At 41.2% G+C, this 25,817-nt stretch overlaps 2 protein-coding genes across 5 annotated transcripts in view; one reads left to right on the forward strand and one right to left on the reverse strand.

The window, feature by feature from the left end:
• Positions 1–14,309, forward strand: part of ptprq (protein tyrosine phosphatase receptor type Q) — a 33,326-nt gene extending 19,017 nt beyond the window's left edge. The window contains exons 33-57 of the mRNA XM_034141511.1: positions 17–292; positions 1,155–1,306; positions 1,668–1,809; positions 2,482–2,757; positions 2,859–3,230; positions 3,495–3,604; positions 3,742–3,928; positions 4,027–4,265; positions 4,410–4,479; positions 4,903–5,061; positions 5,297–5,588; positions 5,686–5,759; positions 5,862–5,961; positions 6,181–6,309; positions 8,268–8,312; positions 8,878–8,904; positions 9,083–9,164; positions 10,129–10,219; positions 10,383–10,459; positions 10,629–10,763; positions 10,972–11,097; positions 11,588–11,733; positions 11,859–11,994; positions 13,512–13,635; positions 13,737–14,309. Of these exons, the coding sequence (XP_033997402.1) occupies positions 17–292; positions 1,155–1,306; positions 1,668–1,809; positions 2,482–2,757; positions 2,859–3,230; positions 3,495–3,604; positions 3,742–3,928; positions 4,027–4,265; positions 4,410–4,479; positions 4,903–5,061; positions 5,297–5,588; positions 5,686–5,759; positions 5,862–5,961; positions 6,181–6,309; positions 8,268–8,312; positions 8,878–8,904; positions 9,083–9,164; positions 10,129–10,219; positions 10,383–10,459; positions 10,629–10,763; positions 10,972–11,097; positions 11,588–11,733; positions 11,859–11,994; positions 13,512–13,635; positions 13,737–13,774 (3,605 nt within the window). The 3' untranslated portion in view covers positions 13,775–14,309. The remainder of the gene's footprint in view (positions 1–16; positions 293–1,154; positions 1,307–1,667; positions 1,810–2,481; positions 2,758–2,858; positions 3,231–3,494; positions 3,605–3,741; positions 3,929–4,026; positions 4,266–4,409; positions 4,480–4,902; positions 5,062–5,296; positions 5,589–5,685; positions 5,760–5,861; positions 5,962–6,180; positions 6,310–8,267; positions 8,313–8,877; positions 8,905–9,082; positions 9,165–10,128; positions 10,220–10,382; positions 10,460–10,628; positions 10,764–10,971; positions 11,098–11,587; positions 11,734–11,858; positions 11,995–13,511; positions 13,636–13,736) is intronic.
• A 514-nt stretch (positions 14,310–14,823) lies between these two features.
• The window catches only part of iqsec3b (IQ motif and Sec7 domain ArfGEF 3b), a 28,440-nt gene continuing 17,446 nt past the window's right edge, over positions 14,824–25,817 (reverse strand). The window contains exons 8-15 of one of the 4 annotated variants that reach the window (XM_034141127.1): positions 23,878–24,044; positions 21,535–21,674; positions 21,257–21,388; positions 21,026–21,125; positions 19,692–19,850; positions 19,447–19,497; positions 18,523–18,569; positions 14,824–17,521 (exon numbers count right to left, since the gene is read on the reverse strand). In XM_034141127.1, the coding sequence (XP_033997018.1) occupies positions 17,102–17,521; positions 18,523–18,569; positions 19,447–19,497; positions 19,692–19,850; positions 21,026–21,125; positions 21,257–21,388; positions 21,535–21,674; positions 23,878–24,044 (1,216 nt within the window). In that variant the 3' untranslated portion in view covers positions 14,824–17,101. Of the gene's footprint in view, positions 17,522–18,522; positions 18,570–19,404; positions 19,498–19,691; positions 19,851–21,025; positions 21,126–21,256; positions 21,389–21,534; positions 21,675–23,877; positions 24,045–25,817 lie in introns of all 4 variants that reach the window. The other 3 variants (XM_034141126.1, XM_034141130.1, XM_034141129.1) reach the window with 3 other exon arrangements.

Below are 25,817 nucleotides of genomic sequence, written 5' to 3' on the forward strand. Positions count from 1 at the left end.
AATCGTTCCTCCTTAGTTCCTAGTTCTGCTCCGGTGCCGGTGTCCACCAAGAATCAGTCGTCATCCTCTATCGCGATGGTCTGGCAGCGCCCTCTGGAGGCCAACGGGGAGATAACAGAATATACCCTCACTCTTTTTGGCCCAGGGGGCTCCAACATAACTCAAACCCCCAACACCTCGTTCATCCTCAGCAACCTGCTTCCATACACAGCTTACAACATCACTATTACAGCTGCTACGCGTAAAGGCTCAGGACCCCACCTGCTGCTGCAGCTGCACACCGATGAAGGAGGTTAGTGGGGAAACAGGTTTTACCTGAGACTTTCTATAACATGTCTATGATGCTTTATAAACACACTTTTTATAATTACTTTAAATGTTAGCTAACATAAATGCTTGTAATTGTTGGTCACTCGCTGATATTATTTTTAAATGGTCTTAGTGTGTTATAATTCCTGTAGTTATAATGCATGGTTATAATGCAACTAATAATAATAATTCATGGTATTTATTTTAGCGTGTGCTCAAATCGCTATAAACATATAATAAACATGTAATACATTGATTACTCTGGACAATACCCACAGGAGCAATATGGTAAAAGTTTTACCATATTGCTCCTGTGGGTATTCCCATAGTTTTACCGTAAAACTATGGGAATTATAATACAAAATAATCCATGCAGAAAAAAACGTACTAGATACTTGACCTTATAAATCATTATAAAATGCTTTATATTGTGTTATAATGGTTGTTAGCATTATGAATACTTATGAGTGCTTAAAACCATAACTTTACAGTGTAATAAGATCCATAACATTCATCTGTTTGCAACTTAAAAAAACGATTTATCTAATATATCATATTCCAAATGACTATATAGACTATTCTTCTATTCAATTGTATTGTGACCTAAGATGTTCATTGACATAACTACACTGTAGCTATGTACAAATGACAATAAAAGCCTTGAATCTTGAACAAATCCATTGTAACTACTTATATAACAAAACATAAACAAAGACGTCATAGACAGTGCTACCAATATTTCTCTAAGATCCTTATTAGATGGTATTCATGAATGAAACTACGAACGTATCTTGACTACATTCTGTTTCAGTCGTTTAATCTGTTTGCCATACTTTGTGTTTCAGGCCCCATATCCCCCCCCCGTAACCTGACCATATATAACCACACAGCGGTCTCTGTGTGGCTGAGCTGGGAGCCTCCTCTGGAGCCCAATGGAGTGGTGATACAGTACGGCTTCAGGATCCGAGACCTCATCACACACACCGTCACACACATGGTACCGTCAATTTCACACACCGAAAGCTACTCCTCAATAACAACATCACACTCACACTAACACACACTCCAGAGAAAAAAAGTGTCACACTTACGGTAGCTCTAATTTCACACTCTAGATACCACTCAGCAGTAACATTATACACACGGGCATGTACTGTATGTGTGCTAATTCAATAAGACATCCACTCCAGGAAGCAGGATTGGATGATTTATGTGTGTGTGTGTGTGTGTGTGTGTGTGTGTGTGTGTGTGTGTGTGTGTGTGTGTGTGTGTGTGTGTGTGTGTGTGTGTGTTTGTGTGTGTGTGTGTGTGTGTGTGTGTGTGTGTGTGTGTGTGTGTGTGTGTGGGGGTTTGTTCAGAATTCCTCTGGGCCGTCAACCATCGAGGATCTTTCAGGCTTCAGGCCTCATAGCTCCTACGAGATCAGTGTTTACAGTTACACCAGAGTGGGCCATGGGAATCAGTTCAGCAGCCCTGTGACCTTCACCACTAACGAGTCAGGTAAAGTACACAGGGGATGTGAGAACGATAAATGTCACCCATCACAATTTATGAAGGTTGAAAATAAAATTGATTTGTACTGCCACAGTGTATTTAATTCAGTTTGAAATACCTTATTTTTCCCTTAAGGGGCAATTAAATCAAAGCATAAATGCAAGCATTAGACCATTTAAACATTTCCTCCACATGTAAATACATTCATTTCTGAGGTAATCAACATTTTATAACCAGTTATCACTTCTTGTCCTATTAACAAACAAATGTAAACAACAACAATTGTCATATACAGACATAAAACAGCATTTTTTTCACAAGCACATAGAAAAATGTGACTCCCCTCAAGAACAGCGGGTCATTACAACAGAGTTTCTGGCTCTACAACAAAAATAAATGTATAAATAAAAGTTGGTAATTATTGTTTGTAAAAAAATGTTAATCAGTTTTTTTAGGTTCTTTTTAGTTTTGTCTGCAGGCTGAATTTTTATAATTTCCAGTAATATAAAATAATCTTTGGCAAAACTCTGTGTGTAGCAGCCTTTTTTCATCATGTGCGACAAAAAACCAACTGAAATGTAATTCGTTTTTCTCTTCCTCTTACAGTGGACAGTGATGAATGCTTACTTAAGCTAATAGTACTATAACAATGTTCCAATGTCATCTCCCTGTCTGCAGTGTCTGACGCTGTGGGGAACCTGTCTTGCTCTGGAGTTAGCTGGGATTCAATTCAGCTGTTTTGGGAACTTCCAAGCAACCCTAATGGGCAGATAATGTTTTATGAAATTCTAGTGGAGGTTGACTCGCAGTCATACACACGCCAGGTTTACACACCAGTGTACACAGTGACAGGGCTGTCTCCAGACCAGGAGTACGCTCTCACTGTGTCTGCAGTTAACTCTGCAGGACCTGGAGACGGACTGAACTGTACTGCTTCCACTCTCTCTGAATCAGGTAATCACTCTGTGTATTGTGAAGCATTTTTATCTTTCATTTCCGAACAAACAATAATACAGGATAAATACTTGTTTCTATCCACTTTGTTCCCTTTACAGCCCCCGCTGCCCCTCGCTTCCTCACCATCTCTCAGGTCACCCCTAACAATGTGACACTTCAGTGGGATGCACCGCTCTCCATTCCCGGCCTGCTGAAAGAGTACCATGTCATTGCACAGCTGATTTCCACTGTTTGCGAACCAAACACACTAACTACTGCACAGCCGGCCCCAGAGGACGAGCCGACCTCAGACTGCGTTCACTCTAATGTCACAGTGTCGGTGAATGCTTCGGACCACATGGACGGGAGCCTCAGCGTCACACTCCAATCCCTGGCTAAATACCGATACTACCGCTTCAAGGTGGCTGCTGTGACCAACGCTGGGGTTGGAGAATACACACTCTGGAAATATGAACGCACCTTGGCTGGAAGTAAGAACATCACAGTGATGATAGGATGTTTTAGAATTGCCTGTGATAATTTCCAAGGATTTCCAGTAAACACAAATTGGATTTAAATTTAGATTATTCCTGTAATAGTTATTTGGACTTTGGCATGTCTTTCAAAAGACTTATACAGCATTCAGCAATCAACATTAGCATGCTAACAAATCATTCATTATCTTATTAACATGATTTTTTAAGGCCTTTAAAAATGTAAATAGGATCATAAGCATCATTTATCTCCTCCCTCAGACCCTGATGACCCTCCCCGGGACCTGAAAGTGACCCCTACCTCCAGCGGCCTTCACATCACATGGAACCCTCCAGCTGTTATCTCTGGACCCACTTCCTATCTTGTGCAGGTCATCTCATTGAATTTTGTTTCTACAGACACATGCAAAAATATGAACATGTCACCTAAATGGTGTTATGAGTTTGTGTGGTGAAACAATATGAATTTCAAATTAAAATGTTCCCATGAACTATCCTGTTAAACCAGGTGGACGGTCCCGGTCTGAACTTCTCTACAGTCCGGGCTCCAGGAGAGCTGACGACCGTTGTTGTGACTGAGCTGACTGCCTTCACTCGTTACTTTGTGACGATCACTGCCTTTACCGGTCCATCGGAGCATGCTGCCAGCGATGGGAAAGCTATCGGACCAATTGAATTTCAAACGCTGGAGGAGGGTATGTAGAAATACTCATCTGAGGAGCACTGGCTGCTGCTTCACAGTGAATATATCTGTAATTAATGTTCTCCTGTATAATTTCTACTCTGTCCCCAGAGCCCAAGGACCCTCCCAAGAACGTTGTAGTATCAGTTGTCCCAGAGTTAGTGAACCAAGTGAAGGTGACTTTTACCCCTCCAGAGGAGCCCAATGGAAACATTACATCGTACTTTGTGTACATCTACGAAAAGGACCAACTAGTCAAGAACATCAGCCTTAATATCACCCACAGAGACCAAAACACGATGACTGCTGTCATTGAGGGTCTGAAGGGAGGACACAGCTACAGCATACAGGTGAAAAACACACATATATTACACACACACACACAGCCTTGTTTGATTCTGTTCAAATCAACATTTTTTTTATCTATAACTCTTCTATATGCTTGTCCCTCTTTCTGCTGTCTTCCCTCCTTTCTTCTATTCGTCTGTTTGTAGATTTCAGCTAAGAACGGGGCAGGTCTGAGCCCACCCAGCTCTCAAGTCCGTATAACTACAGGGATCACAGGTACATGTCGCGCTTTGTTATGTGCGCTCTGCAGTGCTTTAATGTGTGTCTCCCTTTCTTGTTGCAGCAGTGCAGCGTAGATGTGAGACACAGAATTGCCGCTGCACAGTGTCATGTTCAGTAAAACAGTAGGCAGGCCTTGTCTGACACAGCTTTACTCCACAATATCGTCAGATGTATGTTCATGATGTAGCGGATAGAGCATCGACCTGTTTGTAAATGTAAATGCAACAGGTATTAATGCCATCTTCACACACACTGTAATGACTCAACAACCTCTGTGTCTGTGTCTGTGTGTGTGTGTGTGTGTGTGTGTGTGTGTGTGTGTGTGTGTGTGTGTGTGTGTGTGTGTGTGTGTGTGTTCCTGTGTGTGTGTTCCTGTGTGTGTGTGCTCCTGCTTGTTCACACGTGCGTGTATTCCAGCTCCGGCCAAGCCAACGCAAAGACCCCAGGCAGAGCTGGGCCATGGAGAGGTTGCCATGGTAACCCACAGGAGTATCACCATCCGCATGCCTGCCTGTTTCTATAGTGACGACAATGGACCAATCACAAAAATTCAGGTCATCGTGGCTGAGTCAGGGGGTATGACTCTTCAGAAACATTGACAGCCTTCACTTTTAGTTGAGCACACTTGGGTATCGGTCTTGTTAGGGCTTTAAGCCTCGACTAGAATCTTGTTTTACAGTACGTCACTCTGCCCTAAGCTAAAAAAATACCAAATGTATGCATGAGCCAAAGAGCTTAACGTCAGCAGAAATTTGACTCAGTCCCCCTTTAATTCCTTTCCTCTCTAACTGACTTACTCATCCTGTCACAGTGAAGGACATTCAGAACCTGACCAACTGGAAGAATGCATTCTTCCATCGACCTGACCCTTACCTGACTGACATGGGGTTCCCCAACCCACCGTGTCGTCTTGGGGACGGGGCGCAGCGCACGGACGCACACGTCAGAGGGGGTCGCAGTGTGTCTGCACGGGGCCCGCCCACAGTGAGGAACAATCACACCACAGCAGGAACCTACGTGATCGGACGGAACAATGACTGTGTAAAGGAGAACAACACCGATCATTTCTGCAACGGACCTCTGAAGCCAAAAACAGTCTATGTGTGAGTGCAACACACAAACACACAGCAAAATAAAAACAGTTGTATGAACAGGCTTTACGTTAATAAAAGCTGACACTGGACTGTTCATATTCACCAGGTTTAAGTTCAGAGCCACTAATATTAATGGCCAATACACAGACTCAGTGTACTCGGAGCACGTCAAGACTGCAGGTAATTGTATTCATCTCTGTTTTTCTCCCAATCAATAAATGAAAATATAAAACCTGTACAGCCTGTTTGTTATTTTTGTGTAACGTTGTCTCCTCTCTGAAGTGGACGGGCTGTTGACCAGAGAAGAGCAGATCATTCTGGGTGTTTTGCTCTCCGTCACCTTGGCTGTGTTGCTCATCATTATCATCTGTGGCTCTGTCAAGTAAGATAGCAGCAGGCTTTCAATTATTTGCAAACATGAATACATTAACTTAAACACTGCATTGACATTGATGTAGTATTTTTACACAAAATAAAACATGTGCAAATTGCTTTGTGGATACGGGGCATTTTGCAATGCCTAATTTGTTATTCACATTATTATAAACATTATTTCTGTATTTTCTTTGTTATTAACTGATGTGTTTGATTGACATGTCAGGATCCATCAGCGCAAGAAGGAGGGCGGGACTTATTCACCCAGAGAGGCAGAGATCATAGAGACCAAGTGTAAACTGGATCAGCTGATTGCTGTGGCAGATCTGGAACTCAAACAAGAAAAACTCAACCGGTTAGTCTGTGTGATTACTTTCAATCTAAGGGCTTCACTTTACTGAATATATCACACAGATTTTTGGCAGCTGAAACTGCATGCACAATTCATGAGTTTAGGCTTGATTTAGCTGCCCCAGACGAGATTCTAAATCTAAGTCAACAAGACAAGAACATCTTCACTGCAGCCAACTTCATGTGCGCTCCTGTCAGCACACGAGTGCAGAAAATAGAATCAGCATCACTATGAAACAACACAGCATCATCGGGGCTTTATAGTTTACCTTCAATTCTCAGCATAACAGACAGGTCATCCTTTCTGCAGCTCTCCAACCATCCTCTAATACAAATTCAGTTTGAGCGTCTTCTTTGGCACAAGCAAGTGCACAGGCAATAAGTACTGCAAGCTGGTGAGAAGCAAAGTGAGATTCAGTGACTTTTGGTGCATCAAGGTCACCGATGGCTAAGATTAGACGAAATACTACCCAATAGAAAGCCTTCAACAAAAAATAAAGTCTTTCTGTAAACCTTTCTTTCCCCAACATCTAAAGAATACCCATATAATGACAGAATACCAAAGAAACCATGTACTTCTTGTACTGTACAGTAGGTGTTAAATGTGGCTTGTCTTCAAGAGGAATTGAATGAACAACAAAATAAACAATAAAAACATAAAACCCACATGAGAGAAGATGGATAAATAGAATAGCTTCCACCGGCAGATAACTGTCTCTTATCTCTTATGTGCAAAGAAACATAACGGTCCTACTTGAGTAAATATTCGCCAGCCTTAATAAATATCCTCTATGACATCTTTTATATGCAGTGACTCACATGTGTACTGCAGAAAAAAGGAGGCAGTCCCTGAGGATACTTTACTGTCCACTCGTTTTAGATGCAACATTGGAGGTTTTTTACAGCTGCATGTTGTGTTCACATCTAAGCTGCACCAGCTGTCTTTTAAAGAAGCCCTATAATGCTTTTTGGGGTTTTCCCTTTCCTGTAGTGTGTTTTACAGGTTTCTGTGCATGTAAATGGACTGAAAAGGCAAAAATCCTCCAGAGAGAGTTTCAGGGTTCTTACGGTCATTAAAAACCTGGAAAAGTCATGGAAATTCAAAATGCTAATTCCAGGCCCTGGAAAAGTTATGGAAAACAATATTTTTCCCAAAGTTTTGGAAAAGTCATGGAAATGTAACTAAAGTTGCATCAAATATAATTTATATTGTATCTAATCGCCGAAATAGTAATACTATAATGATAATAAATAATGTATCGTATACAGTAGTAATGAAACGTAAAATGGCATTTAACTGTCGAGGTATTTTGCTGCTGAGAGATTTTAGTTGCTTTAGCCTGTAGAAGCTAGTAAGCCTACTATTTGATTTGTTTTAGATAGGCACAACATGTTTCATATGCAGACCTTATTTTCTTGTTCCATGTTAAAATAAACCATTTTCAGTGGTACCGCTGAGAAAGAGTCATTTTTTTGGTCATGGAAAATTAGGTAAAGGTCATGGAGAAGTCATTAAAAATCATTGGTGAAAAACTGTATGAACCCTGGAGTTTCTCTCCAACACACTACCCCCTTTCCTGAAACGCCTCCATTGGACACCTTTGTTTACTTCCATAACATAGTGACATCACTATAGGCTAAGGGGCGGTACATCTCTAAGCGGTTGACCAATCACAACAGAAACAAACATTGTTTTGAACATTGAAAACATGAAACATGTTACAGTAGAGCATGATACAGTATGTCCCCTTTACGTTATTGTTGTCATTTGTGTCTCTCTGCTTTGTTGGAGCTGAGATCAGCATAACACACCACTTGTCTAAGCTTTATGTTATAATATCCCACTTTGTCTTGTTACCTGTCACACAAGTTGCAAAAATAACCCTCCTTGCACGCACATGACACTTACATTGACTCGCCTTGGCTTTGTCTTTCTCTCACCAAGCACTTCTCTCCCACCAGGTATTCTTCCTTCTTCTTTAGGCGGAAAGAGATTTATGTGATCCAGTAAGTTGGGCTTTGGACCTGTGTGTGCCACGTTTTGTTGTGTGTGCTTTTATTGCATGTCGCACTGCCTTGTACCCGGCCATCACTATGTGTTCGTCATTGTCACATTTCCCATTAATCCCGAATCAAATCACCCTAAATCATCCATCTGTGTTGCTTATTAAACCTTTGGTGGAGGTCGACAGTTGATGGAATCAGGGTCTCCTTTTCCTCCATCACTGGCAGGGATTGCAGAGTGGTGCCGACACCCCTCAGCTTGAGACCATTTTAATTTGTTTACCCACTCCACTATCTTAAAATTGCTTGGGAGGCTTATCAGCCATAGAGGGCACAAGTGGTAGCGTTATCAATAGCTAAGGATCTGCGTAGCTACAAGTCTTCAGCAATGCAAAGAAAGATTTGATTCGAAACGGTTAAACCTCCTCTGCTTTATCTTACAATGCCATGTACTCTCTGCAGTGAAGATCCCTTCAGCTTTCAGGCCCAGAAATAACACAGTGTGGGATGTGATTATTTAGTTAATTTGTTTATTTTTGGTTGATGTTTGCTGTCTATTTTCATCCAGGCTGCTCAGCTACAGGAAATCACTCAAGTAAGTCCTCCTGCATAAATAATCTGAATATACACGCAATAGTTGCAGCACAGATCAGCATGTTCAGTATGCCTCAGTATAAATATGATTGATCCTAGAATAACTTAAATAGCATATTGTTGTAGAGTGTTTGTACATCTCTTTCTGTTCCTCACATAACTCCTTCCCTCTCTGCCAGGCCTGTCAACAAGAAGTCTTTCCTGCAGCATGTAGAGGATCTGTGTGCCAACGACAACTCCAAGTTCCAGGAGGAGTTTGCTGTAAGTGTTTGCCTACTACCTGGACCTGTGTTTCTAAACTGTAGACATGTATGCATTGGGATGGAACAAAAGAAAACAACCTGGAAATGACTAAATAAATGGAGCGTGAAGGAAAGTCTGCAGTTAGAAAACAGGGTGCATCACAGAAAACCGATAATAGGAATAATTTAGGGCAGGCAGTAAAAAGGAAAGTGATGCAAACAAAATCAATGCCAGCTTTTTCCTTGTTTTTTTGCACCTCACTAATGCACAAGAGCAGGTCAACATCCGATCAAATAAGCATTTGGTGATTAATGTATTAACTAAAATGACAATTTTCTGCATTTTACATGTTGCTTATTATTCATGACGTATAACATATATTCCTGCATTCATACCTGAATAGATTCTTAATCAATTTAGAGACTTCTGGCATTCTGATCATTGAAACAGTGTTTTTAAAGTCACAATACATGTTTTAACACATTTATCTTTCACTTAAAGGTGGGTTAGGTAAGTTTGAGAAACCGGCTCGAGATACACTTTTTGTTATATTCCATGGAATGCTCTTAACATCCCGATAGCAATGAATATCTTAAGTGCTTTGACAAAAAATCCATAAAAAAATGTCATCTGTGGAAGCCGTAATACTGTAAAAAGCACGACCAATCATTTTAGCCGGCCCGGCTAAAATAACTGGATGGCCTACCTGCCTGTCAGCCTTCCATCTGTGCACAAACTTATCTCGTGCCCTCATTGGTCATGTGCGCGTTCTTGTGTGTTGGAGGAGGGGCTCTGTAAGGAAGTGGCAGATTTGTTCCGGCTGTGTATTTTCAAATTCTAGCGCACTCGAGCTGGTTTCTCCAAAATTACCTACCCCACCTTTAAGTCCCAACTGTTTGTATTTAAAAAAATACAGGCTCTGACCTTTAACCTTTTGTATGTGTGTTTATTAATATTGAAGTATAATGCGTTGTCTACCCAGGAGCTACCAAAGCTGCTGCAGGACCTGGCCACCACCGACGCTGACCTGCCCTGGAACAAATCCAAAAACCGCTTCCCCAACATTAAACCTTGTGAGTGGTCAAGCTGAAAATAAGGTTTCAAGGTTTAGATACTCACAGTATACCAACATTATATGTGTTAGCTCCAACATTACCTGCATATCCATTTCACCAGCGCTTGCACAGCTTTATTTCACATGTTTCTATCACGCTCTTCTTATTAAACTTTGTCTAGACAATAACAACCGAGTGAAACTGCTGTCAGAGCCGGGCACTGCGGGCTCTGACTTCATCAACGCCAGCTTTGTGTCAGTGAGTACCAGCAATCCGAAACATAAATAAATAAATATCTGTCCCTTTCTGATTCAGTCAGATAGATAGATAACAACTTCAAGTGTATTAATTTCTGCGTGAGTGTGTTGCTGGGGTGTTGTTTGAGCTTGCAAATACAATGTTCAGTCTCTGTGTTTCTGCTCTGTAGGGCTACCTTTGTCCAAATGAGTTCATAGCCACCCAGGGGCCTCTGCCGGGCACCGTGGCCGACTTTTGGAGGATGATCTGGGAAACAGGAACCCGCACCATCGCCATGCTCACACAGTGTTACGAGAAAGGGAGAGTGCGTCATTTGACCCTGTTATGAAATAGAATTCAGAGGAAAGGAGGGGCATCTTTAAAACTCTGTCAACAGGAGATCTGATGTGTGTGTGTGTGTGTGTGTGTGTGTGTGTGTGTGTGTGTGTGTGTGTGTGTGTGTGTGGGTGTGTGTGTGTGTGTGTGTGTGTGTGTGTGTGTGTGTGTGTGTGTGTGTGTGCTTGGCATTTTAGATTCGATGTCACAAGTACTGGCCAGAGGACAATAAGCCGATGTCGGTGTTTAGTGACATTCTCATCTCAAAAGTGTCAGAGGAAGTCCTTCCTGACTGGACTGTCAGAACCCTCAAAGTAGAAAAGGTGATTACGCCGACACACCTTACACAATCACACACTCACACACACCATGCATATACTGTTCATGCATATGTAGATACTGGGCATGTGGGCATTTGTTCCCTACTTTGTAATACACAAATATATCCACGTCAATTCTTCCACGTTCATCTAACTGGATAATGTGAACCAAAAAAAATGTATGTGCCTGTAGCTGCCAATACACTTGTTTGCTCTCTTATTAAGAGTTAGATGAGAAGATACAAGCTGTTTCCAGTCTTTATGCTAAACTAATGTAATAGTCTCTGTTTCATATTTAACAGTCAGAAATAAAAGTGGTGTTGAATTATCTAATCTATTTCACTGTGAAAATTGCAAAGTAATTCCAAAATGTCAAACTACTCCTTAATGAACCGTTCTATAGTGAGTAATGTCTTCCATTCCAACCTTTTGAGTTATGTAATCTATATTAATGTTAATCTATCTTTTTTCTTGTATGTATTTCTCTGTGCAGCATGGGCACTACATTCTGGTTCGCCACTTCAACTACACATCGTGGCCTGAGCACGGAGTCCCAGAGTCCTGCAGCACGCTCATCAAGTTTGTCCAAGCTGTCCGAGCCCACAGGCACGACAACACCACTATAGTGATCCACTGCAGGTAAACAGCAGTGTACTGACACTTCCTACATTACTTCCTACATTACTGTCCTTAAAGTAAATTGCACCGTATACTTTATTCTAATGGAGCTTCCTTGACAATCTCCATCTGTCATTGTTCTTCAGTGCTGGTGTGGGCAGAACTGGTGTATTTATCGCTCTCGACCACCTCATTCAGCACGTCAGAGATCACGACTTTGTGGATATTTACGGCCTGGTGGCTGAACTTCGCAGCGAGAGGATGTGTATGGTACAGAATCTGGTGAGTTGACATTAAATGTAATTGTTCTCTTAGGTTTAATTTCACAAACACAAAGAGGATACACAAAAGACAAAAAAGGTGTTTTATATTTTGTATTCTTTTAAGTTGCTTGAGTACACATAAGAATCATCAAAGACTCATAAGTAGCGTTTTGGTTTGTCCCACTTTTTTTAAACTTCTTGTCCTGCTGTGATCCCATCCCCATGAGGAAACATTTGGTACATTTCTTATTTTGACAAAGGGAAAGGATCTGGCAGTGAATTAAAGACACATGCTGAGCAGGGTTTCCCGTCTTAAAACAGCCTTTCCTAAAATGACTCTTTTCAGTCATTACTTACAGAGGGATGGTGTGTGTTTGCAGGGACCCTCTGCCTGGTGCCTGTGCCTCTCCTCAGTTTTATGCTTTTACTATTTCCTGATGTTCTGTGCATTTCTCCTGTGTCCACATGTTGGCAGTGAAATATGAGCCTGCAGTGTCTGCAGCTCCGAAGCGGCTTGATTCTTTGAGACAGCAGCGTTCCCGACAGCTCACTATTAGCATGGCAGTCCAGTCACATACGGATTAAAGCCTCCGCTTTAAGAGGCCATCATTCCATTCAATTATGTTATAACCTCACAAATGTCATTGCCAAGCTATTCGAGCATGGTGTTGTTGAAGAGAGCGTTTAACTAACCCACATTTAACTCTTTTATTTAAAACACTTAACTCAAAGCGAAGGCAGTTATTGTAGATGTGTTTAATAATTACTGATTTCTACCGTACTTTCCATCAGTTTTGCTACATGTGCATCTTTATCATAAAATGACAATTAACTACAATCTTACTAAACTTGCTGAGTGATTTACATTTTGTTTGTGTAAAAAAAATAGACTTGGATAGAAACAAAACAATTGATACAAACAAATATATATAAATGTAACTCTACAGATTGTTATAGTGAATTATTTTGGCAACAAGAGTGAAAACATGATATCTTGGCAGCCCTACTTGAAATATGGTATCCAGCTCTCTTGCTGTTACACCTCCCTGGGGTGTGGCAGCTGCAGCATTAGGAGTCAAAATCATTTTCAATTTCATTATTTAGTCTGAGTTTGAGGTTTTTTTCTGTCTTCTGTTAAAGGAAATTTAAATGTTGCTTTGAAAGGTTTGAGTCCTGAAAGAGAGGGGAAAAAAACCTTAAAACTTGAATTAATTGACTAAATCTAATCAGCAATGCAAGATTAATGTGTTTCTTTTTATATATTGAAAGGCAAAAAAAAACATGGTCATATGTTTTTTATTTGTGTTGCCTTTATCAGACAGGAGACAGTAGAGGGTCTCCAGCTGGAATGCAATCAGAGTTGTTGTGATTAAATGGTCAGCACCAGCTACCAGGACCCTCTGACTTAATTATACACCAATTTAATTATTATGAACATCTGCTCAGTATCTGCTAATGTGTGCGTGTGTGTGTGTGTGTGTGTGTGTGTGTGTGTGTGTGTGTGTGTGTGTGTGTGTGTGTGTGTTTGTGTGTCAGGCCCAGTACATCTTCCTGCACCAAAGTACGCTAGAACTTCTAAACAACAAAGGCAACAGCCAGTCCATCTGGTTTGTCAGCTATTCTGCTCTGGAAAAGATGGACTCCCTGGACGCTATGGAAGGTAAACAACATGTAAACACACACGTGCACCTCTACACACTTAAATAAACACAACACACTCAAAGCACAGGGCTCACTCCACTTCTTTGTGCTGGTCTGCAGGTGATGTTGAGCTGGAATGGGAAGAAACCACTATGTAAAGAATGACCGAGAGACACCTTTTCCTGGGAGAGAGTGACGCTTGTCGGGAGGCGGCCCTGTGCACAAAGGTGGACTGGACTGATCCACTACACAAGGTTAGAGGGGGGTGCAGGAGAAACAGGAAGCGAACAGCACAGTTTAAACTGAGCGATCTGTCAGACGACTTTGTTCCTCCACCTCAACCCACTTCTCTGCACTGTCCCCCCTTTAATAAACCTCTTGTCCACTTGTTTTCAAAGAGAGTGAGAAACAAAAGGGAGACAGAATTTGAGAAACGTTTGGAAGAGCGGTGAGCTGACTGAGAGCTCTATGACATCTGTAATCTTACAGGCATTTTGCACAAATTGATTCCACTGTGTATTGTAATTATTGTACTATGTTGATATCATCTATGTTTTTGTAAGATAATTTATTCAGCCAAAATGGTGTTTTGTTTCAATCTCTTTGTAAATCTGACTATGTCGAAGAGTGGACAGTATTTACGTTTTGTTTATCCTTTCTCAAGAGTGATTTGCAAAAATAAAAGCAACTTGTATTTTTTCTGGCTTTGATTTTTAGTCTCAAATATCTTGTTGTGGTTATCAGTCAGGTATGTCTAGCACTAGTTTGTTTTTTTATCAGTAGTCATTGCTTTTTTCATTGTTTTTTGGCCTTGGAAGCGGTTTTATCGCAAAGCTAGTAGAGATTGGGAAAAAAATAGCTAGCCTTACTCCTCAGTGAATTAGAGAGTGTTTGCTCCACCTACCTTATTTGGCGGACCAACAACACATATTCTGACGGTACAAGTCGGTTTCAATACTGTTTTCTCCTCTGTTAATGAATGAGTCTAGACCCGCTGTGCTGGGTGGACAGGAACACCTGCAGACTGATTTCCCATAAGCTCCTTCATTCAGCCGTCCTCCTCAGACACCTGGAGCACATTCATTAGAGAGGCCGAGGGGGGGGCACAGAAGCAGACATGGAGACAATTTGGCTGTCAACACACACTCTCACACACACACACACACACACACACACACACACACACATCACATCAAACAGTCCAGGGCAGAGAGTAAAAACTACTTTATTCTTTCATTCTCTTAGAACAGAAAAAATAAGAAATATTCCATTAGTAAACATGTTGATCTTTAAGAAATCTCCCTTTTTAGAAATATTGTGAGGGTGCAAAGATTAATGACAGTGCTCCACAGTGAGGATGCAGATTGGTGCGTCTCCATGACAACCATAGAGAAGGCAGGGGTTGATGGTAAGGGGTGGGGCAGAAAGGAGGGAGGAAGTAGAGAGAGGGGGGAGAAGATGACATCAATCAACCCAACATGCCCGGAACAATTATGATACAAACATATAATCAATTCCCTGTAAATAAAAATAAAAACAATATCATGCTTTTTGTACAAGTCAGTCCGAGTTTATAGTAAACAAAGAGTGCTGACTTAAGAAATCAAGCAGTTTCTAAGGTAAATATACGCTGGATTTGCTGTTGCTTTGGCAGCATTTGTGTATGTGTGTGTGTGTGTATTTACTGCACATATTCACCAATACAGCATAGCCCTTTACACACCTTAACAGGTGACACAGCCATCTCTTAATAATCTATAATAATATGACACGGTATAATTTCATGATAAATGTGTATCTGCATTAATATAGCATGTGTTACCATGGAAACTGGAGTTTATTCTATTAAAGCTGCCTGTTTCCTGTCTCTCGCAGCGGTAGGATTTAGGACAACCCCTGATGTGAATAATAATCATAATGATAATAAATATAATAATCATAGAAATAATAATTATAATAGCTATTATATCCTCTTTTTTTAAACTAGATTATTCTCTGTACAAATACATACGTAGATACACACACTGGGCAAACCAATCACTTTTTTAGAATAAATCTATATCATCTATTTACAATATATCCAATATATTCTGTGGTGCAAAAGGTACAAGACGTGTTTGGTGTGTCTCAGTTGGATGATTTGCGATCTGCTTTACAAACTGGCTCGAACCATCGACCCTGGAAAGACAACCTGATGATGAAATCAATAAATATTCCATGGACATCTTCAGTTTTCCCCTGATTAACATTCAGTATATGAATGCATCTCTGTTTATATAACATTTTCACTGTGCAAGGAAAAATATAATTTGTGAGAGGGGAGTGATGGTGACCTTGGTCTGCCTTGTGTGGAGCAATTTGTGTTCATTTTTAAACTAAAGAGAGTTTTTTAGGCACAGATATTGCCTAAATCCCAAGGTAACAGCAATGTTCACACTAGGTAACCCATTACAAGCAAATATACCGAAGGAGAAAGGCTTGATCTGGCTGTTTTAGTCTTGTTTTGGATTAATTACCAGTCCCACTCCCTGCTGCCCATGAGTAAGCAGACTGAACACACACGCTGCTCTCCGATATTACATGTTGCAGTGCAGCAAATCCTCTCCTGAGCTGTGTGAGGGCAAACAGAATCAGGGCACTCACACACCACTGTGAACATATCTGCATACACAAGTTTAGGAAAACAAACAACAATGAAACACAAAAAAGTATGATTGTCATCAGGTTTTAGGTTAATTGAGTGAGTAGCAACATCATAGCTTACTGCCCTTTACTGCACACGGCAGGGTGGAGATGCTAGAGCTTTTTACCTTTTTCTTGGCATATTTCGTCACCCAATCATTAACTGTTCACTAGGAAATAAAGGAAACAAATATGCTGACACTACTGTGCAGACATGAGAAAAAAAAAGCATTGCAGTGAGAAGCTACATTAGCTCTGCTGAAATGACTCTAAACTAATTCGATCTAAACCAAAGACCAAAAAAAAGGGTGAGAACTTAACATCAATATCCTGAAAGAGAGCACAAAAAAACTTGTATCCATATTTCAAGCCCTCCCTTTTCCTCTCAGGACTGCCGGTTTGCTCTTCTGATCTGGCTCCCTGGTTTCACAGTTATAGCTCTCAGACACATTTGTTGGATAGGTGACATTTTAAAAATGCAAAGTCACAAGATCTTTTGAAGAGTGTGAAATCTAGACAGACAACACCATCAGCTACCGGGTGACAAAAGAAAGGAGAAAAGCTGTCTTTCGAAATGGCATCAAATCTAGTCCATGTTCAAAAAAGCCACCACTGAGTCAGGACTCTGAATAAAGTCCTTTTCCTTTGTCATTTTTTCCGACTTACGCAGTATATTCCTCACTTTTTTTTAGCAATGCTTTAATCTGACCACTCAAAGGGAGTTGGCTAGCGCTCCAGCATGTGTGTGTCGCTGTGTGAGTGAGGGGCTCAAGTCCGGCCCCCAGGGTTCATAGAGGAGCCTCTTAGACGATGCTGCGGGAGCCGCTGGAGTTGCGCCTGCGCATGAGAGGCATGGTGTGGTGGAGGGGCATGGGTGAGTCAGGGGGACAGAACTGGTGGGGGTGGTTGTAAGGTGGAGGGGGAGGCGGCAGAGGAGGCTGGGGGCCGTCCCCCTCTCTGACATGCACAGGCGTGGACATGGCTGACTGTATGAGCTGATGTGTGGCTGGGCCTTGGCTGAGGAAGGCCTCCATCCGCCCCCGCCCGCTCTGGTCCACCACGATCACCTTCACTATCTGCTGGCACTGGATGAGTGTTTCTGGGCGGAGGTCTCCAGGCTGCATGGGGCTGAGCAGGGCGGGGGGCGCGGTCAGGGCCAGAGGCAGGGACTCAATGCTGGGCGGGCTCAGTTGATAGGTCTGCAGCCTGTTGTGAATTGACACCTAGTTTAGGAACAGTCAGAGAACGCATGAGGAGTTACCAGCCTGAACGCAGCCTCTACGCAGCCCTCTGGTGTGTTACGCACATGGGCATGCAGGCATGCAGGTTGGTATGCAGAGCGAGCGCATGCAAAATACACACGTCTCTCTTTTCTCCCAATCATGTTTATTTACATGATTTACACTTTCTCTCAAAAATGTTTTACACACACCAGCCCAGAAACAGAAAAGGGTAACGGGATAAGAAGAGATTTTGGTCAGAGGTCATGACGTGAACGTTTTGATTTTGATGTGTGTGTGGGTGTGCGAACATGGTAAATGAGTGGCAGAATGAGAAGCTAAAAGTTTAAGGGAGTGTCAGGAAAGGAGAGGTGGCACCGAGGGCGTAGTGTCTCCCTAACACACTAATGTACAACTCTAAAGGACTGACTGAGAGGCAGGGGAGAGAGGAAAGAATGGAAAGGATAGAAACAGAGGAAATTGGAAAGGGGTAAACAGCCTCTATGACTGTATGCTGAGTTAAAATAAGGGCTGGTTTCACAGACATTCCCCCGCCCACACACACTCAGACTCTTAACACTATCACGCTTATCTGGCTTTGTGCTTTAGATGGTATTCTAGGAGCCAGCCAGGCTTATGGTGGCTTGCAAAGGCTTATACAGTAAGGCTGGCAGCAGCAGCTGATGAAAGAAGGGATGCTGTATAGCAAGTAGAGTGGCTGCTGATCCACTCACGAGGCACACAGAGAGATAGTTTGGAGCGCCACTATTGCACACTCCTCTCAGCGGCCTTTGTATCTGTGCCTGCAAAGTGGGGATGTGCCTGAGGCCGAGCTCTTTTAAAGCAAAGCATAAAGCAAACTTTTTTTCCAGGATGAGTCCCTATCTAGTCGCTCATTCACACACGCAAACACACAGACACAGACACAGACAGACAGAACCACACCCACATAGCAGGGGACACATGCACTTACCTGAGGGAGGCAAGAGTGGCTTAGCACTTACCTCTACTGTGTTGTTGTTGCCAGTTTTATCGTACACATCCTGTTGGCCTGTGGGGAGAAAGGCGTCTATTTGTAAGTCAACGGGAGATTAAAGGTTCATGAACAGAATGTTAAAATTCTAAATCAGTACTTTGCACAGGTGGCAGTCACTTTTTATAAAGGAAGAGTTTAGCATTTTAGGAATATACCTGTTTGCTTTATTCCTCAGGGTTGGATGAATCACATTAATACTTCTGTCATGTCTGTCTGGTAAATACTCACTCATGCACTGAAAAAACTGAACCGTTGACTTCAATTTTCACATAACTGTATTAGGTATGTTAAAAGCAATTATATTAGGTTGAACCTAATATTTTGTATTTTTAACTTAATATTATTGCTTTCAACATAATACAGTTATGTGACATCTGTTGACATCATACATTTAATTAAAAATACATTTAATTAAAAATCTGTTTTTTCAGTGTGGGAACAACTCAGCTAAGCATTAAGGCAGCAAACAGAAGGATTCAGCAAACTATATGCAGTTTTTACAAAATCCTTGAAACCAGCAACTCTAAAGCTCACTAATTAACATGTTGTGTCTTGGGTGTTTAATCCATACAAAAACCATTAACCTGGGAACATAGAGTAATGCAAATACTGCAATTTGTTGTTTTTAGGGGAACAAACCCATTAAAAAAGCCACAATTAGAGAAAAGTTAAACAATATAAGCATAATGTATTCCTTTTTCATGTTCATATTCGCTGTTGTTGGATTATTCATGCACCCATCTTCCATGAAGTTGTCCTATTTTTATACATTGCCTTGAGTAATGTATGCATTGTTATGAGTAATGAATGCGGTGTTATGAATTTTATGCTGCACGAGCAAAACCAGCACCTGAGGGTGAGCCATGTCCTGTGTGTGTGTCCACTTGCCCACCATTGGTGTGTATGCTGTGTGGCTGGATGCCTTGTTGCCGCTCCAACTCCCCTGTAACACAAATAGGAGATTGCAACCAGCCACTATATACTATGCATATATATTGACATGTATATACATATTTGTGAACAAATTATTTACCAGGAAAAAAGTATTGTTGTTAATAAAATCTCTTTTTCTAGTCATAATATACAGTATGTATCTGTTAACACGTGCATATGCTGAGGTGTGAGTGCTGCACTTACACTGGATGTGTATCTGCTCCATCTCATTGACCTCTGTGATCGCCTCTCGGAGCTCCTCTGCAAACTTCCTGAGCTCTTCTCCGCTCGGGGAGCAGAAACTCACCAGCTGCTTCTTCTCTGAGGTAAACGGGCTCAGCATGGTGATGCCATGGGCGTAGTCTGATGAGACAACAACAAGGTTTCAAAGAGAAAAAGGAATTGCTTTCACCATGACTTTGATTTCAAAATAGGATACAGGTTCTTCGAAATATTTAGTTGTTGATCTTTTAAACTTCAGTTTAACTTCACAAAATGGTGCTAAGAATACCTGCAAAAACTCATGCTTTGAGCTTAATGACCAAATTATTTTTCTGTTGGCAGCAATGGTTTCTTGAAGATTTTCAACAAAGGGTTTGCAGAAATATTAGGATGCTCATATTCACTGAAGGCCAGTAGTTTTCTATTTATTTCTCATACAACACATTCAGCTATGCTAGTGTCATGACTCAATTAATGTCTTTTAAATCAAGTAAAGGCATTCATATCCTTCACATTATAAATTATTATAATTTCGTTAGACTTCATCAGGTCAAATCCTTCATGTGTTTTATTCTTTGATTTAAGATCAATAACCTGCAAAAATACTGACAACCATATCAGCCTCAGCTGTACAACGGTTAGAATGCTAACATGCTAAGCATGGTTAAAATTTGAATGAGCTTTAAGCCATTATTACCACTGTGCTGTATCAGGCTGTAACTCATTGATCTGAAAAGTGAGCCAGTGTGGAAGTGTCTTAAACCTGCTTTCTATCCAATACCAAGAAGGTTGCTCCACTGGTTTCAGAAAACATCTGGTTAAATAGCAGTCCATGCTGACGTGTGTGTTGTCTCACTGGCTAGTTTCAAGTATTTGTTGATACAGCCTTATGTTCATTTTTTAAACTAATGTCCCATTCCTGTTCAAATAGAGGATAAAGCAGGGTGTGCTTTAGGGTATGGTTACCTGTGATTCCCAGGTCGCTCTGGGTGCCTTCCTTGTTTCAGTTTTAGAACTTTCACCCTTTTCACAGTGTGTCTTAAATTCATAAAAGTTCATTGTTACTTTTGAGTTACCTAAAAAATGTCTTGTTCAGTGTTAAGATGTAGGCTTTAAGGCTAGATTCTTGCAAGCAAGCACATTTCCTGGAAGTGTTCGTTGACATGAGTGTGTTCATTTAATTTTAATGGTGGCCCTATGGCAATACAATCAATGTGTGGGTTTGACAGACAATGATGTAGATGGCTTATAGATTTTTCCAGCACCAGGTTGAAACTACTGAGAATAAATTGCAGCAGAGTAAAAAAGCATCTTACATTCATTGCTGAAGAGGTGAAACTGCATTCCCAGTAGACCCATAGCTTTACAGAAGGTGTATGAGGCTGAGGTTTTCTTCTTGGGACACAGCTTTAGAATCTAGAGTGGAGACATAAAAAACAACAAAGCGGTGAATATAATAATCCGATTTTGTATGAACTGACAATAAAATGTGGTTTAAGGAGCGTATTGAGAGTATAGTAGTGAGTCACTGAAAATAGGTTGCTCACCAGCAGCAGGTCATTGAAGAGGAAGACCTCTCTCTGGAGCTGGGAGAGCTTCTGTTTGTGGGCCTTGTTTGCGTCAGGCACCTCAAACAGACGGCAGCAGCACACCAGACGTCTGTGGGGCACGGCGAGGATCTACGGAGAAATGGTTAAAGAGATGGAGATGACAGAATGCAGCAAAATAAAACATGACACAAGAGAAAGGGAGACAGTACAAACAAGTAGAGACAGCTCTCTGAAATGAGAGTAAAAGGGATAGCACAAACAATAAATTCACTCACAGTTTTCAGGCCCAGGATGGACTGCTCCACGCGGCTCACATAGGTGACGTGGTCCTCGTTGGAGCGGAGCTCTCTTTGTTGGATCCTTTCATAAATACCTGCAACCATCTCTCTGGGGATGTCTGCTCCATCATCCACACCTTAGGGAAGGACGGCCCAGAACAGAAGAAGTGTGACAGGTCACTATCAAGGTAAGCACTTCGCCTTTATTGACTGTTGCTATGTCTGAGTGAAGCTTATCATTCTCTTATGGCACACATGCAGTTTACAATGATAACAAAAGCACATTGACCAATATCATTTACTAGTACAATGGATTGTTGACTTCAGACAGCCACCATAAATGTGGTCATTTGAAGATGTAGATAGCTAGCTATTAAAGTTAACGTTATCTACATACTGTAAGTTGTCGATGTAATGTTTCCAGCTGACAGCCTACTTTGTTTTTAAAATAACAATTGGTTTAGTTATGTCAGAAGTGTTTTAAACTGTAAGATTTTGATGAAAATGCATGTGTTTGTGAAGCAGTGAGCATATGACGGATTATACTGCATGAGTTGTGTCAACAGTTTTGATCTGACTTTTAGACATAGTTCTGCTGTTGTTAAACCTGGCCAACATTTACTGTAATTCATCAGGGATTCGATTTGCTTTTGGCCTTTTTTAGGTTCTCCGTTAACCATGGAGGCACGAGGGAAAACAGTGATTTCTTCAGGAATCCAAGGAAACACCCTGTGATGTATTGATATACATTGACATTTTAAAGAGTGTAGTATCTATTTAGTGTTAGTGATTCTGGAAAGAGATTGGTGCTATTTGAACTCAACAGTCAATACAAATCCCCTAATCCAGATGTATCCTCCCTCTCAATCTCACTACCATTCTCTTCATACATCCATGGCCTTGACCCTGCAGGCGAACATGAACGCTATCTCCTGCTGATGGGCTTGAATAGTGTTGCGTTGCTCGGTCAGAGGAGTCCGTTTGTTTGTTAGCTGCTAACAAAGCCAGCGTGGTGAATGAAGACCAGTGTACACACATAACAGACTAAATGTGTGTATTAGATTAGTATCACTAGTTCCAATATCAATGTTTATTTAATACCTCCATGCTGACTCAACCGCATTACGGTAAATGGTGATAAATAGATGATGTTAAATTGGTTGCATACTTATTTGTAATTGATTTATTTTGCATAATTATTTTAATTGAAACTAATGGAAGTTATTTCCATGTAATGTGACCCAGTGACTCCAATGCAATGCCAAAACTATTCAAATAAAAAATAGACACCATTAGTAAAACATTTAAAACTTGTTTAGTTTTGAATTATTTTATTATTCATGATGTTCACTGTGAATTAAAGAATTTCACAGTGCGGATCCTCTGAGAGGTTAGCAACAGCACAGTAGAAGGGGTCCAAATTATACGCTTAGTAATTATTCAATTTGAAAGTTTCTTTGTGAGCTCATATCATTTTAATTTTAGATGTTTCAGCAACATTAGCTTAATTTCATTGTAGGTTTTGCAGCTTTAAATGAGAAAATGTGCTTTTATCCCAGTATGTCTGCTGTCATTGTGTTATGGTGGAGAAACCTCTTCAGCTCACAAATTAAAAATGACTTGCACGATATTATGGGAAACAAGATATTAAAATATATTTTATGGTGTTCTCTTCCATTAACTGAAGGTACGAATGAAAGTCAAACTTCTCATTTTCAAACTCTAGTTGTATTAAATGTATGTATCTGTTCAACCGCTGGATGGAGAGCGTTTTTGAGAGCCTCAGGTGATGGGATGCCTCTAGAAACCCGAGCTCATATCGTTAAATCTACGCTAAGTGAGCCTTAATTAAATGGGTCAATGCCACAGCCTCTGGAGCAGAGCTTCGAGTCAAGGATATCAGGAATCTCATCCTGCACAGCTGATGGTTTCCTTGATGGTAGCGCGCACAGGCAAGCACCCGCCGCCTCTTTGAGTAATTGACTTCACTTCAAGAAGCTGCCACTCAAAAGCCTGATAGTGAGGCTGAAGAGGGGTTGATAAGAGAGTGCTTGTTGTAAAACTTTGACTTCCCTTGCCCTCTGCTCTCTTTTTCGTCCTCCCTATCATTGTGGCATATCTCGCAGATGGATCATGTGAAAATGTTGCGAAATGTGCATGTGTGTCTACATGTGGTTACTATTATATAACCAAACTCGCTGCTCATAGAACCACTTGCCATAAATGTAGGAACATGTCATCATAATACCGCCTCTCTCACAGGGTCACATCACCATCCCTGAGATGACTCATACAGCTTTGATATGAAACTCTCTCATACATGAATTTGGACACACTAACCTCTGAGGTTGCGAATGAAGTCATCAAGGCCCATTTTGCGCTGGGGTTTGATGTTGGGGGAGTACATGTCAGTGTTGAGGAGGACCACAGCGAAGGCCAGGATGAAGATGGTGTCAGGGTTATGAAACTGCTGCACCACATCAGGATTACACATACAGTACCTCTGGCTGTGGAGGGAAAATAGGACAGCAGAGTCATATATAAAAAATGTGATATTTCTCGTTCACATCTTCGTCTCCACATTGGTCTGGATACTTGGAAATTATACCACTATTCAAGAACCCAAAAAACTAGTACCATAAGCAGTATCAAAACATTCACATATTTAGTTGTAGAGAAGAGTTTGGGGGCTAGGCATGAGGGAAACAATAGAGCATTAAGTATGAAGGTTCAGTGTTAGTGCAAGGCATTCAACTAGCAGTAGCACATCAACTGAATGTACAAATATGTTTCAAATCCTGAGGAGTTGTTTTGCATTTGTAAGGTTAACAGCATTCAGTATGTTCTAACTGTGTTGTTTCTTTTGGTGTTACTATCACTGTTACAACAAAATACATTTCAGTATGGACAAGTTAGAACCACAAGTTGGGTGTATGATACCAAAATAGCATACCTATATATTATATACCCTTCTGTTTGGTTTTAGATTCACAGATTAAATTGCATCCCAGACAAATCATTGTTGGCCTTATCTACACACTGAACTGAATATAACAACATCCATTGAACTGTTACCAAACCACCACAACAACCAAGCCACTCTGATTCTATTATTGATAAGACCCCTATTCAAAACATACCGATATGAGGGTCGAAAAATTCCAGCAACAAAAACATAAACAACATGAACTGAGTGAATATGATAATATCTTAATAACTGAGGACCATATTTTAGGAAACTGCAGGATTTTACTGCTGCGCTGACGTGAAATCACACTCAGGTGCCAGTTTTTCAAGTACACCCAAAAGTAAGTCTGTTCCAACAGTCCTACAATAAATCCTACCTCGATGAGGCTTTTAATATTAATATCATCTAAAATCACGATGCTTTATTCTGAGGCGTGTTCCACATATTTTGTCCACCACATTTATAATAAATGAGGACATATTGAATATTATATTAGAAACACCTCCTAACATAGTATCTTCAGGCTCACAGAAGCAATGTACCAAAACGTAATGATGTGCTCCCTCCTCCGTCATTGTGCCCAACTGCACCCTCAAATCCTGAAATGTCCTTTTAGATTGAACTAACACAAACAGAGAGCGCAGCGTTCAGAGAGAGCAGTACAAACTGTTAACGTTTTAAAAAGTGACTTTTTCCTTCAGGTGGATGGACGCATTAAGGCCAATATCTCTGCATACAAGCTGCATCATTTTTTATTCTGACTGATTCAAAAACTCGCTGACTGTAACTTCCACTCAGACGTGAAGAGCTCTACCATAAATGAGACTGACAGGAGACAGGAAACATTTGACAAATGTCTCTGCCCTAGGTGAGGTAATGCCCAGTCTGCTTTGTTACCAGAGATCCTGCATTTGGACATGCTTTGCTCCATCGCTGCCCACAGGCTTCACAAACTCTCACTTCCACCCTTTCTCCCCCCCACAGCTCCCTCCCTATCTTTCTTACTGTCACTTGCACTTACACAGTGGGCCATTTCAGTGGTGGGAGGCTTTTATCTCCGCAGCCAGGCAGGATGCAGACATGCAGAGGGCTGCTTTTCTCCAGAGGACTATGTAGTTGTCAGAGCATATGCAAGCCAGAGTCCACATCTGAGACCAGCACAACCAGAAAGCCTTACCCAGACCCCCCCAACACAAGATCTAAGGCCAGAGTACTGACTGCAGCACAGTTCAGTAGCAATTCCTTTGTTCGAGGAAGAACAGATCCTGCTCGGCACCCACAAAGCTCCAGATATCATTTGCACATAGATAGT

Source organism: Trematomus bernacchii, unplaced genomic scaffold, assembly GCF_902827165.1.
Source record: "Trematomus bernacchii unplaced genomic scaffold, fTreBer1.1, whole genome shotgun sequence".
NCBI lineage: Eukaryota > Metazoa > Chordata > Actinopteri > Perciformes > Nototheniidae > Trematomus > Trematomus bernacchii.